We start from the raw sequence: 14,924 nt of genomic DNA, 5'->3' as shown, positions 1-14,924 counted from the left end.
GATGTCAGAGCAGACCTATTGTACACAACCATTTCCTTGTAGTTTGCTTCCCCCTTTTCCTTTTCAAGACAACTATTTTCTAAGTCGCACACAAACTGTATTGGTTCATAAGAGGAGAAAATCTCCAAAAGAGCAATACCTTTATCGGGACAAACCAAAATGTCACAAAAACGGGACAAGCTTTTGAGTTTCTAAAACTATCAGGAAAGAAGTCACACAAAAGCAATAGTTTGTTTAGGTTTTTATTATATTTTGGGAGGGGGGAGGTGGATGAAAAAACTAAATGGACAAAATTATTATTCATTAAATGTGTATATTGCCCCTCATCCATAGATCTCAGGGCGGTTCACAATGTAAAATTGCAATATAAAAAATGCAAATACATAATAAAGATAAGAACAAAAACAACCCAGTAATCTCCTCCTCCCACAACACATTTAAAAGAGCATCGGATGTCAACCAGCCAAATGAAATCTGCTCTCTGGATTTTCAGTTCCTAAACAACCCTTTGCTCTCACCATTTCAAGTCCAGAATCCAGATTTACTGCACGTGGCAGGCTTTGTCCAGCTCGTTTTCTTCAGTACTTTGAGGGCTTTTCGTTTCGATTGCACTGGGGGTCCTAGCAGATCTTCCATCAACTGCTTGGGCTGACTGGTTGCAAGCTGAAAGGGGAGACCTGGGAGCAAAATCCAAGGGCGAACCAGCAGCTAGGATTTCTTGTAGCCGCACATCATTTACCTGGGAACACACAGAAAAAGTATACGTGTATCAATCCATGCAAGGAAGACATTTATTGATTCCAATGGCGAGGACTACTTTTCACATTTCTGAGTCTAGTAGCGGAGCTGAAAGCCATGTTTTTCAAAAGTCAATTGGATTGACCTACTGAACCCTTGCTCTGTTCCAGTATAAGCCTCAGCATTGCCTCTTATGGTCAGCTGGCTGGGCCTTGCTCAAAGTCCACTTTTTGACAGAGAAAGGTGTAAGGAGAAGAGGGACTTGTTATTGTTATTATTCCAGCACTGAGGCACCGGGTCATATGAGCAGAGATGTTTCAAACAAGACCTTTGTCAGAATGTAGAATGTGGGAGGCAGCAGTTGCAAGTTGCCGGTCTTTACAGCCACAGCAGGCGCTGTGATTCTCCAGTGGTTTGACTTCACCCCTAGAGGCACACTCCATTGTCTCTTGAGACAGACGCCAACAACAACTTGTAGAATGAAGTGCAAAACTTAACTGCTGGTTTTAGAATTTGGCATCCTAATTTTCTAGATGTATGATGAAACACACAAAACAAAGAATTCTGTGTTTTGTGGCTATATTATATTATCATTGTTATTATGCTGAATTATTGTTATTATTATTATTATTATTATTATTATTATTATTATTATTAGTATTTATACCCCACCTTTTTCTCAGATTGAGACTCAAGGCGGCTTACAGATAAAAATACAAAAAAGCAGGCAAAACAGAAAAAGCAAAAAACATAGAAAAGTTAGCCATTAACAATTAACTAAACACTAATGGAATGAAAACAATATAAAGAAATCGATGAAAAATACTGTAACAACAAGAAAACCATTGCAGCACTTGCCCTTGCCTTAAAAAGTCAGTTTCCAAAGGCCTGATGGAATAAAAAGTCCAATGGCAGAGAGACAACAAGGAGGGAGCCAGTCTAAATTCTCTAGGAAGGGAGATTCAAAGTCTGGAAGCAGTACAGCGACCAACAGCCTTGATTCAGAGAGATCTACAAACAGCAGTAGGCCCAGGCCAAGTTGGTGTGAAAGCTTGGAGAACAGTAAATCTCCACTTCTGAGATAACTAGAGGACATGAATGCAACACTCCCATTCCTAAAGGGGAAGGGGTGAGTCCGGCTTTAGCTCTTCAATTCCACTCCGCACCATGCAAAAACGGACCAGAACTGAGAACACCAGCCACCACTTTGGGTACTGCATGCACAAATGCCCAGTGCTGGAAATTCCATACACAGCTCCAAGCAGCTGGTTTGGGTACCCAGTGCCAGGAACCACAGGTATAGAAATCCCACAAGAAATGAGACAGGTGCAGGGTTTTGCACAGACGGTAAGATTCGGTTCATGGGGGATAAGGCTATCAAAACCACTAGGCATGTGTACTATCCCCAGTGTTAGAAGCAGTGTACCTGTCAATCAGTAGTTGAGAACTGCAAATTAGGACAGTGCTATTGTGCTCATACCCTGCTTGCAGGCTTCTCACAGGTAAGCGATTGGCCAAGGATGGGCCTTTGGCAAGATTCAGCAGGCCTCTTTTCTGTGTTATTCTATAAGCTTTTTGGGTAGATTTTATAGTCAGACCCAAAGCTTTCAGAACAAGAAAACTAGAGCTTAACTATACACCAGGTATCTGAAGAAGTGTGCATGCACACGAAAGCTCATACCGATAACAAACTAAGGTGCTATTGGAAGGATTTTTTTTATTTTGTTTCGATTACGGCAGACCAACACGGCTATCTACCTGTAACTAGAACTATGGAAGGCACCACTTTGAACCGCATGAAATGAAGTCCATCAACCTTACCAGGTATCTGAAGAAGTGTACACGCACACAAAAGCTCATACCAATACAGTGGTACCTCAGGTTAAGAGCCTGAAACTGTTCTTAACCTGAGATACCACTTTAGCTAATGGAGCCTCCCGCTGCCGCGCGATTTCTGTTCTCATCCTGAAGCAAAGTTCTTAACCCGAGGTACCACTGTAACAAACATAAGTTAGTCTCTAAGGTGCTACTGGAAGGATTTTTTTTTTATTTTGTTTCGACTATGGCAGACCAACACAGCTACCTACCTGCAACTATACACCTATGTATTTAGCACTCACTCCAGGTAGGTACAGTGGTGCCTCGCAAGACGAAAAGAATCCGTTCTGTGATTCTCTTTGTCTAGCGGTTTTTTCGTCTTGCGAAGCAAGCCCATTGACGGATTAGCGCTATTAGCGGCTTTTAAGCTTATCGGATCAGCTGATAAGCGGCTTAGCGGCTTAGAAAAAGGGGGGGAACCCGCAGGAACTCGCAAGACATTTTCGTCTTGCGAAGCAAGCCCATAGGAGATTCGTTTTGCGAAGCACCTCCAAAACGGAAAACTCTTTCGTCTAGCGAGTTTTCCGTCTTGCGAGGCATTCATCTTGCAGGGCACCACTGTACTCAGTTAAGTGTTTTGAAGACACAAAAACACACAAACATCCCTTTTAAGTTCTTGAACATGTACTATGTATTCCATACAAGTTTCATGATTTGTAAGCCAAATCTACACAACACAGTTCTCTTCAGATTTTATAAGTGGGGTTGGGGGGGGCATACAAAATCTCTGCTGCTAATTTATGGTCACTTCCTCCTATATTCACTTTTCCCGTCTTCACACTGATATGCTCACAACTTGTATAAGTAGAACGTGACACTCCCATAAGCACTTGCTCAGATACATTCACAATCTGTATTTCTTGTGCTTTGGTACGTTCAAACTCATGTTTAATAATACGCGCAAGTTACCTTTTGTAGTTTGCTGCCCTCTGGTGTTGCTTTTTGGTTTTCAAGCAAGCAGTCGCTCTCAGTTGTTTGGGAGTGATCAGTAAACGGTGGCGATCTCGAGCTTGGGCGGACAAGACAGGGGCTCGCTCTGGGAATTAGATATGCCCCATGGGAAATGCAAGAGCTGCCATTTCCTGGAGGAACATCAGAAGATCCTGAGGGAGGAAAGTGCGTGGTGATCATTGCTTGTTACATTTTAAAAACTATGACAGGAATAAAAACAAAAAAGAAATAAAAAGGAAAACAACAACCAACTTTTTAAAAACGGTTGCCAGCTCGCTTTTTGGGTCCAATTCAAGGTGCTCATATAACAGTGGTACCTCGGGTTACAGACGCTTCAGGTTACAGAGTCCACTAACCCAGAAATAGTACCTCAGGTTAAGAACTTTACTTCAGGATGAGAACAGAAATCGTACGACGACGGCGCAGCAGCAGCTGGAGGCCCCATTAGCTAAAGTGGTGCTTCAGGTCAAGAACAGTTTCAGGTTAAGAACGGACCTCCGGAAAGAATTAAGTTCTTAACCCGAGGTACCACTGTAGTGTTTAAATCCCTAAGCAAGTTAGGCCCCATATACTACCTTATTCTTCTGACTGTAAATTGTATAAATTGATTTTAATCTTGTGTTTTTATATTGTTGCAACGTGCTGAAGGATGGGTAAGATACCCAAAAGAAGAAATAAATAATAGCAATGGTAGTTTGTTGCTATACAGTATGCATTCCGGCCCTGCAGCATCTGAAGACTATGCAAGGTTTTACAGAGGTGTGTTGTTTGTCAATTAGGTTTCTCATAGAACTGTAGAGCTGGATGGGGCCCTGAGGATAATCTAGTCCAGGGGTCTGCAACTTTTAAGACAAAAAGAGCCACTTGGACCCGTTTCCGAAGGGAAAAAAACAACTGGGAGCCGCGAAACCATTGCGACATTTAAAACAAATATGACACTGCATATATTGTTTCTTACCTTAATGTCCGATCTGACAGCGGGCGGGAAGGTGACGTCAGGACGGTGCGTGACTAACGCACGCACCACCCCCATGTGACGTCACAGCCAGTACAACGCCCACCAGAGTGGGGAGTGTCGGGGCGCACAATGCGCCTCCTCCCCTCACTAGTATCCACCCCGGAGCCGCAGCAAAGGTGTAAAAGAGCCACATGCGGCTCCGGAGCCACGGGTTGCAGACCCCTGATCTAGTCCAACCCCCTGCAGTGCAGGAATATGCAGCTGTTCCCTACTGCAGTCTTGGCATTATCAGCACCATGCTCTAAACAACTGAGCCATATAGGAAGTTCCTGCCGGAGAGGCACAGAGTGTTTTTAAAATGTTTTTAAGAAAATTTTCTGGATTTTTTGTATGTGGGGGGTGGGGGTGGGATTGATGTTTGGGTGGGCTTGGGGAATTATTATTTTTTATTTTGATGTTTTTGTAATTTTTATATTTTTTGTTTGTATTGTTTTATTGGTTTTGCTTGTTTGTTTAAGGTGTTATTTTGTTTTTAGGGGGAGGGGTCAGGGCTGCCGGGGAGTGGGCCCCAGCCCACAAAATGGCTGGGGCATGTTCCACAGGGGGGGATGCACTGGGACAACCGATTTCAGTGATCACGGGTAGGAGGAGGAGTTACGCTAAGACCAGACCATGTCATTACAGAGGAGGCAGGTTTAGTCGTTGTCTGAGGACTATCCCTGCCTCCGGGTTTGGTCCTGTCCGGACGGATACTAGAATCAGCAAGGGATACCCACATAGCCTGAAGGTGCTGCTGTGCAATGCCAGGTCAATGATTCATAAGACCACTGCCATCCATGACTTGATCATGGATGGAGGATTGGACCTGGCTTGTGTAACAGAGACTTGGTTGGGTGAAGCAGATGGGCCTGTCCTTGCTGCCGCTTGCCCACCAGGTTTCTCTTATGCACAGCAACCCAGGTCATGTGGGCGGGGAGGGGGGGTTGCAGTGATTTTTAGGAAGTCATTAGTTTGCACCAGGCGTCCTATTGGGAAGACCCAGTTTTCTGAGTGCATGTTCTGGAAGTTGGGCAATAGGGGCAGTACAGGATTCCTTTTGGTGTACCGACCTCCCCGCTGCGCCAAGGATTCCCTGCCCGAGCTGCTTCAGGTTGTGGCGGATGTTCTCCTGGAGACACCTAGCTTGGTCGTCCTAGGGGATTTTAACATCCATGCCGACACGACCTTACAAGGGGCCGCTCGGGACTTCGTGGAAAGCATGGCCTCCATGGGGCTGTCCCTGAATAAGTCTGGCCCAACCCATAGCCGCGGACATGCCTTAGACCTGGTATTCACCTCTATGGATGTTGGTGATCTGACACTAAGTAAAAGCGAAACGAAAGAAGTGCCATGGTCAGATCACTTCCTGGTGCAACTGGACTTCTCTGCGACCCATCCCCTCTGCAGGGAGGTGGGACCAATTCGGATGGTCCGCCCCCGCCACTTAATGGATCCAAATGGTTTCCAGAGAGTGGTAGGGGATGCTTTATCCCGTGTTGATGGCCTTTCAGCTGATTCCCTGGTGGCCCGCTGGAATGTGGAGTTAACCAGGGCTATTGACTGTTTGGCTCCGAAGCGCCCTCTCCGATTGCATGGAGCCCGGACAGCCCCGTGGTTTTCCACGGATCTGAGGGCAATGAAACAATCGTTGAGACGGCTAGAGCGCCGGTGGCGGATAACTCATTCCGAATCTGACCGGACACAGGTTAGAGCTCAACGTCGAGCCTACCAAGTGGCGATAGCGACGGCGAAGAAGAATTTCTTCACCGCCTCTATTGCATCTGCAGAAAACAGCAGCAGGAGACTTTTTCAGGTGGTTCACAATTTAGCGGAACCACCTGCAACATCGGGACCCAGTACGGGCCACATGTTCTCCTGCAATGATTTTGCAAAGTTTTTTGCAGATAAAATCGCTCAGATTCGGGAAGAAGTAGACTCCACCGTGGGAGCAGGGCCGGGGCGGGAGAGTGCAAGAGTTCTGTCTGGTCAAGTTGAGTGGGATCAATTCCAATCTGTTACCTCCGAGGATGTGGACAGGCTGCTTGGAAGAGTGAAACCAACCACCTGTCTCCTGGATCCTTGCCCATCCTGGCTAATAAAAGCAAGCCGGGAAGGGCTGGGCGATGGGCTTCGTGGGGTGGTGAATGCTTCCCTCCGTGAGGGAGCCTTCCCAGACCCGCTGAAAGAGGCGGTTATTAAACCGCTTCTTAAAAAACCATCTTTAGATGCGGCCACGATGGCCAACTATCGCCCAGTCTCAAATCTTCCATTCCTGGGCAAGGTGATTGAGCGAGCGGTTGCCGAACAACTCCAGGCACGCCTGGAAGAAGCGGACCATTTGGATCCCTTCCAGTCGGGATTCAGGCCTCATCATGGGACTGAAACTGCCTTGGTCGCACTGGTTGATGATCTCCGGCGGGCTAGGGACAAAGGTGAGAGCTGTTTCCTAGTTCTGCTGGATCTCTCAGCGGCGTTCGATACCATCGACCATAGCATCCTTCTGGACCGTCTTGAGGGGCTGGGAGCTGGGGGCACTGTTATACAGTGGTTCCGCTCCTTCCTCCTGGGCCGTGTTCAGAAAGTGGTGGTGGGGGATGAGTGTTCAGACCCCTGGGCTCTCACTTGTGGGGTGCCTCAGGGTTCTGTCCTCTCCCCCATGCTTTTCAACATCTACATGCGGCCGCTGGGAGAGATCATCAGGAGGTTTGGGCTGGGTGTTCATCAGTATGCGGATGATACCCAGCTCTACCTCTCTTTTAAATCAGAACCAGTGAAGGCGGTGAAGGTCCTGTGTGAGTGTCTGGAGGCGGTTGGAGGATGGATGGCGGCTAATAGATTGAGGTTGAATCCTGACAAGACAGAAGTACTGTTTTTGGGGGACAGGAGGCGGGCAGGTGTGGAGGATTCCCTGGTCCTGAATGGGGTAACTGTGCCCCTGAAGGACCAGGTGCGCAGCCTGGGAGTCATTTTGGACTCACAGCTGTCCATGGAGGCACAGGTCAAATCTGTGTCCAGGGCAGCTGTTTACCAGCTCCATCTGGTACGTAGGCTGAGACCCTATCTGCCTGCGGACTGTCTCGCCAGAGTGGTGCATGCTCTGGTTATCTCCCGCTTGGACTACTGCAATGCACTCTACGTGGGGCTACCTTTGAAGGTGACTCGGAAACTACAACTAATCCAGAATGCGGCAGCTAGACTGGTGACTGGGAGCGGCCGCCGAGACCATATAACACCGGTCTTGAAAGACCTGCATTGGCTCCCAGTACGTTTCCGAGCACAATTCAAAGTGTTGGTGCTGACCTTTAAAGCCCTAAACGGCCTCGGTCCAGTATACCTGAAGGAGCGTCTCCACCCCCATCATTCTGCCCGGACGCTGAGGTCCAGCGCCGAGGGCCTTCTGGCAGTTCCCTCATTGCGAGAAGCAAAGCTACAGGGAACCAGGCAGAGGGCCTTCTCGGTAGTGGCGCCCGCCCTGTGGAACACCCTTCCAGCAGATGTCAAGGCGATAAACAACTACCTGCAATTCAGGAGACATTCAGGGAAGTTTTTAACGTGTGATATTTTATTGTATTTTTGGGTTTTATGGAAGCCGCCCAGAGTGGCTGGGGAGGCCCAGCCAGATGGGCGGGGTATAAATAATAAATTATTATTATTATTATTATTATTCCCTTCTACAGTCAAACCATTGGTCCACCTAGCTGTGAACTGTCAGTGGATCTTCAAGGAGGTTCACACAGGAGATGCTCCTAGATCTACCTGGAAACACCAAGGACTGAACCTGGATCTACTGCATGCTAAGCGGATGATCTACCATTGATCCACAGCCCTTCCCTGACACAAATCCTTACAACAGGAACATATACTTATTTTCATTTCAAGTACTACAGGTAAAGTGTTTCTGCAGTCTCCCAGGTGGGTGCTTTCGGCTTGAAAGATAATGGCTTCCTTTTGCTAGTTAGTATCTGCATAATGTGAGGCCACTGACCCCAAGGCTATTAAGGAGTCAAGCATTCATGGAACTGAGCCCACGGACTTGCGCCCTTGAGTAGTCCCATGATATCCTTAGCAACTTCATCAGCGGTTAAGTGGTTTGCAAGCTGCAGCTCCAATGGCCACAAAGGCCTCTCTTAGCCTCACCAGAATGCGGCCACTGTATCTTGCTGCCCCCACTCTTGTTGTTGGCAACAATCCTAAATCCAGCTGAGCCTTTTCTGAGAATGTTGATTGGAGAAAAGCCTTCCACGTGAACATCTCCCTTTACAGGGATCGCAGGAAAAAGCAGTTTGCAGGCAACCGTTTGTTTGGGTATATTACACTTCTGCGGTTGTAAAGGTTTGGCAATAGCGTTAGACAACTTTCTCATCACTTTACAAACGCCATCTCCAACTCCTCGAACGATTCCATCCACTGTTTCTCTGAAAAATTCTACACATCACTTGGGAAGACAGGTGAACTAATGCCAGTGTACTGGGAGAAGCAAAGATCGCCAGTGTCAAAGCAATTATTCTTCAACATCAACTTTGTTGGACTGGTCATGTTGTTCAGATGCCTGATCAACATCTTCCAAAGCAACTACTCCATTCCAAACTTAAAAATGGAAAATGTAATGCTAGTGGTCAACGCAAGAGGTTTAAAGACAAATCTCTAAAAATGTAGTATAAACACCGACAATTGGGAAACACTGGCCTGTGAGCGCTACAAGTGGAGAGCAGCCATTACCAAAGCTGTCATGGGCTTTGAAGACACTTGAACTCAAGTGGAAAGGGGAAAACGTGCTAAGAGGAAGGCACCTTTGGCAAACCCTCACCATAATCAACTCCCATCTGGAAACCTGTGTCCCTACTGTGGAAGGATGTGTGGATCCAGAATTGGCTTCCACAGTCACTTACAGACTCACTGTGTTAAGACCATGTTCATGGAAGACAATCTTACTCGGCTATGAGTGATTGCCAAAGAAGATGGTCACTTTACATGCAGAATTTTACACCCTTATGCCCTGTAATGGCAGCCTTAAATTTTATTCCACTGGTCATATTGAGAATACAAAATGGTAAAGGGCAAACATAGGGGGATATATTCAGATACCTCTATTGTCCCTCTGTATCAAGCTATAACAGGAATGTTATTAAACAAGCATCAATACTGTTGTGAAAGTGATTACCTTTGCCTCCCACCTCTGTGGAACCATCTGACTCAAATTCTGCATTTTCTAGGGGCACTTTTGGGCTGTGCTGTTGAAATGTGGTTCTTCTTTTAGTTTGTTTTGAGGCAGACTCTGGAAAAGGAGATGTAGCACTTTCACCATTGCTTCGGTTTTCATGACGCCTTTGCCTCCTCACAGGAATCTTAGTAACATCTTCAGATAAGGCCTTTTCCACAAGCAGCCCATTAGTGATTTTTGTTTGGCTTCCTGGACTTTGTAGAGGGGAACTGGAAGAGTCTGATGACTGTTTGAGCCGAGTGTTCAGAAGAGAGACTTGTGTCTTTAGCATCTCGTTTTCTTCCTCTAATTTATCATAATCAATTATCAGAGTACAGTACTTATCCAGGTTTTGATCTGCTTCTGCAGTTTTCTCTTCAACCAGTTCCTTCAGTTCTTCCAGCTCCAACCTTATCTCTTCTGCAGTGGCATTCCTATCAGAACCTATGCAATGAAAGAACAGTCATTAATAAATGAAGGCTTAGCAACAGAGACTTTCAATATACTTTCCCTGAAAATATTGTAAAGAGCATTTCAGCAGCAGTGGACACCAAACACTATCGACTCCTTTAGATATGTAGTTCATCTTAAGACCTAAAGATCTTCCTCAGTCCTCCTGGAGCATGGCCTTTTCTGCAGTGGCACCAATGTTGTGAAACTCCCACCCACTGGGTGTCTATTTCATTCCCTGTCTTTAGTTTCTCTGACGGTTTCCAATGTGGTTTTTCAGAGAATGCTATAATTGCTTTAATTTTTATTTTAAAAGATGTAATTTGTGGGCCATGCATGCATGCTGTGGGCCATCTGCACCAAATGATGAGTTAAAATATTTTAGCAACTACCTAACTGCTATGAAATTGCCAGAAGCTTCATATGAAAAATGAGAGGTGGGGACCTCCTCTCTGCTGTTGCCAGGCAGGGTTGAGGGAGGAGGCCTGCCTGCAGGATGCCTGCACTACATACCTGGATCCATCTTCTTCAGTTGAATCTCAAGTTCATGAATCTGCTTCACCATCACCTTTTTCTCCTGCTTTAGTTCTGTGTAGGCTTTCAGCCAATGCTGAAATCTATGATGGAAAGAATCAAAATCTGTCTTGAGTTGCACTATTTTCTGGTGGTTATTTGCCTGCAAAATAAAATAAAAATAAACCGGTAAACATTCATGCAATTATTGCTGCAGAAGAAATAATTACCCAGCCAAATGCAAAACAGGACTTCTCATTAGTTCAAAGTAAAGTGCATGGACCAACCTAGCAGTTCGAAAGCACGTCAAAGTGCAAGTAGATAAATAGGTACCGCTCTGGCGGGAAGGTGAACGGCGCTTCCATGCGCTGCTCTGGTTCGCCAGAAGCGGCTTAGTCATGCTGGCCACATGACCCGGAAGCTGTACGCCGGCTCCCTTGGCCAATAAAGCGAGATGAGCGCCGCAACCCCAGAGTCGGCCACGACTGGACCTAATGGTCAGGGGTCCCTTTACCCTTTACCTTTAAAGTGCATTGATGTTCTCCATTCCTTCCATAACACCCACACTGTTGGGGCAACTATGCCATTTCTTAACAGGACATGTTAACTAGAGCATCTAATGAATTCCATAAAACGATACAAACATCTACTGATGTCCTTTGGTTTGCACCGGACAGGCCCTAACTGTCTATGCCAGAGATCCAAAAGCAGAGTCCAGTTGGCACATGCAGTTAATAGTTCACTGCAAGCATGCAGAAGGCTCCCAATGCAATCCTACCATTTGAGCAAACCTCGGTTTGTTCGGAATGAAACAAACCACAATCCTTAGTCCGGTCATAACACTAAGCCAGGGATCATGGTTTGTTCTTCCTGCCATCTAGATGAGATGGGTAAAAGGGAAGATTTCTGTGTGTTCGCAGTAAAGCATTACTACGGTTTACCGTAATATGCAAACACTGCTCCTGTGTTGCACATCACAGCAACTCTTTACTATGTACGCTGTAAGTAGCACAGTAATAGACTAGGGCTACTATCCTATGCACACTTACCTAGGAGTAAGTCCCACTGAACACTGAGTACTATTTCTGAGAAAAAATCCATAAGATTAAGCTCTACATCAGGCATCGGCAAACTCGGCCCTCCAGATGTTTGGGACTACAATTCCCATCATCCCTGACCACTGGTCCTGTTAGCTAGGGATCAGGGGAGTTGTAGGCCAAAAACATCTGGAGGGGCGAGTTTGCCTATGCCTGCTCTACATATATGTTATACTTACAGATAACATACTTTACAGTTATGATTGCAATAGAACTATAAACTTAAATATCAGCTTTTCTTCCTCAAATAAAGTGGATTTTGATTTTGGGAACCACATCTGCAGTCACTCAATGTTACTTTGTTATTTGGCATCAGGTAGAATGTATTTAATTTCTACATGTAAATTCTAGAAAACTCCCCCAATATAACCCCCCCCAAATCAGCCTTTAATTTCAGAAGGAACCTATTAACCTACAAGATATTCTACCCATGATGTCAACAATATGCTGTACCTTTTCAAGGAAGGCAGCTTTTTCAGAAGTTGCAGCTTCCAACTCCACCTCTGTAGCCTCAAGACTAGACTGCAGAGTTTCATTTTTTGGCAACTGCTCCAGAAAAGGATCGCTGTCATCCAGCTTTTGTATGAGGTCTTGGAATTGCTGGGCAAGGACCTTTAGTAAATGCTCCATTTCAGAATGTTTGTGTTTGGCTTCCTGTAGATGATGAGCCAACCGTCCATTCTCTTCTTTGACACTAGCAACTTCATCAATCAGATCCTGTTCTTTTGTCTTGAAATTCTCTTCTTCCCAATGAGAAAGTTTAACTTCTTCACGGGCCAGTTTCAACTGGGATTCCATCGACACCAGTGCGTTTTCAAATTCACCTCTAATTTGCACCTTCTCCTTCTCCCTTTCTTCCAGCTGCTTCACAAGCATGGAATTAAGACCTTCTAAATCAGATACTTTATCCTGATTTTCTTTCAGCTCTCTCTCTAGAGATCCTTTTTCTAACTTTAAGGCATTCACCTCACATTCCAAGCTTTGCAAAGTCGCACGCATCATTTCTATCTCCGCAGTGGCTGTTTCTGTCTCTGCTTTAGCTGTCTCTGCCCGAAGAATTGCATCTTCCAAATTGTCCTCCGACATCTGCAATTCTCTTTCAAGATTCTCAATTCTGTCTGCGAGGGAGTCAGCTTTCCGTTCGCTTTCTTTCAGTTTTCCTGCAAGGTGACACCTTTTCTTTTCGTCGGATTCTATTTTTGTTTTGAGCTTCTCGATGCCCCGTCGCAGCTGAGACAACTCCTCCTGTGCTGAGTTCAGCCTAGTTGCAAGTTCACCCTTTTCTATTAGCGACCCTTCCAGAGACTTTGATATCTTGGCATATTCCATTTCAGAGATACTTAACTTGCTGTGTAAAGTTTCATATTCCCTAAGGCTCACTTCTTTTTCCTCATTCAGATGCTCTATTTGGCTTTGCGCTGCCTCTTTTTCTAACACAAGAGCCCTCATCACCTGATCCAGATTCTGTAACTGCAGCAGAAGTCTGTCCTTTTCTGCTGATAACTGATGAGCATCGGCCTTTGCGGCCTGAAGCAATTTTGCCTGAGTATTAGCTTCGGCTTCCAATATCCTGATAAATTCAGCAGAATCCCCTTTACTTGACTCAAGTTCTTTGATAGTCTCTTGCATTTTCTGGCACATTTGATCCAATTCTTCTTTATCCTTCAACAAAGCACTCAGATCTTGACTAAATTGGTTTCTCTCAGTGACGAGTATATGAAGCTGCTCTTGAAGGCCAAAAATGCTTTTCAGTTTATTTTCGTTTTCTTTTTCCAAGTGCTCGTTCTTTAACTGAAGCTCCTCGATGTCGGTCTCCATGGATAAGGCATGGTTCTCAATATTTGCTTTCTCAGATTTTATCCTCCTCAGCTCATTTTCAGTTTCAAGAAGCCTCTCAGTCCAGTCGGCCTTGTCCATTTCCAAATCTTCCAGAGTCTCTGTTGTATTGGACAGTCTTGCCTTATACATTTCCATATCAGATTTTACCTTCTCAAGTTCTATTCCAAGAGCCATAAGGCTATAAGACAACTGTTGGTTATCAAAAGTAACAGACTTAAGTGACTCATTTAAGTCTCCTTTTTCTTTTTCGAGTGCTACAACTGTTTTGTCCAACTCTGCACAAGCAGTTCTCTCTGCAGCCAGCTCTTTGTCCTTTGAATCCAGACCTGACTTTAGGTTTTGGATCTCCATTAGTAGAATATCAGTTCTTTTACTGCTTTCCTCCACATCAGGGAAGGGCTTCGAGATTTTATTACATGTCTGCTCTTCTTCTACAAGAGGCTTTTCAGGGGCCCTTTGGCTTTCCAAGGTGTTCACAGACATCACATCAGTGTTTTGAGAAGGAAGAAACGATAACTCAGGAGGATAGTTTGGAGAACTTATGGATATATCTGTTGCATTTCTGGATTCTGTATCTAAGTCCAGAAGGCCACTTTCTCTAAATTTCATGCCGACTGCTTGGCAAATAGATTCTTCATCTTCTGTTCTATTTGCTTCACCTGCCCTTGCTGATATTTTACTATTTTCAACTTCAAATGTTGTGCTTTCACTAGACATGCCATACAGTTCCAGTTGACCCAAGGGATCAATTGCTCGCTTACTGGGAATCTGGACTTGCTAGAAGTAGATGGAAAAAAGAGAGTCATTTTAATTAATAAGTCACTTTTATCAAATTGATATATTTATTCTTTTATTTATTACATTTAACTGTGATACTTCCTCCCCAAAGGAGTCCAGGTTGGCAAAAAAATAATAAACACATCTTCAAAAACAATGCCAATGACCTCTGCCGAATAAAATGGGAACCGATATGTAATGTTTTGGTAGGTAAAGAACACACTTAATATTCTAATATGGGCCCTCCTGTTGATCACCTGGGAAAATTGTTTTCTGCAGGGTGCTCTGATTGTGTGGAGAGCTCTACTCACTTTCAGAGAAATGCAAACGTAATTGCTGCACAGACCTTCCTAGTCCAACACAGGGAAGGCTGGGGAGTTTGGGCATGTGGGGGCAGAGCACATGATGACATTGGGGGCAGGACTTGCATGTGGGCCCCACTGGCTACACAACTTGGTGCTCTCATTTTCAGAATGCTTGAAGA

The 14,924-nt window shown here is 45.1% G+C and overlaps 1 protein-coding gene across 2 annotated transcripts in view; it reads right to left on the bottom strand.

The window, feature by feature from the left end:
- Positions 1-228: 228 nt before the first annotated feature.
- Positions 229-14,924, bottom strand: part of CENPF (centromere protein F) — a 38,991-nt gene continuing 24,295 nt past the window's right edge. For both annotated transcript variants that reach the window (XM_082217177.1, XM_082217178.1), the window contains exons 13-17: positions 12,278-14,440; positions 10,728-10,890; positions 9,726-10,208; positions 3,526-3,719; positions 229-739 (exon numbers count right to left, since the gene is read on the bottom strand). In XM_082217177.1, the coding sequence (XP_082073303.1) occupies positions 542-739; positions 3,526-3,719; positions 9,726-10,208; positions 10,728-10,890; positions 12,278-14,440 (3,201 nt within the window). In that variant the 3' untranslated portion in view covers positions 229-541. The remainder of the gene's footprint in view (positions 740-3,525; positions 3,720-9,725; positions 10,209-10,727; positions 10,891-12,277; positions 14,441-14,924) is intronic.

The sequence above is a fragment of the Podarcis vaucheri genome, assembly GCF_965113315.1.
Source record: "Podarcis vaucheri genome assembly, chromosome: 3".
Classification (NCBI taxonomy): Eukaryota; Metazoa; Chordata; class Lepidosauria; order Squamata; family Lacertidae; genus Podarcis; species Podarcis vaucheri.
The sequence above is the reverse complement of the archived record's forward strand: the minus strand, read 5'-3'. Positions and strand labels throughout refer to the sequence as shown.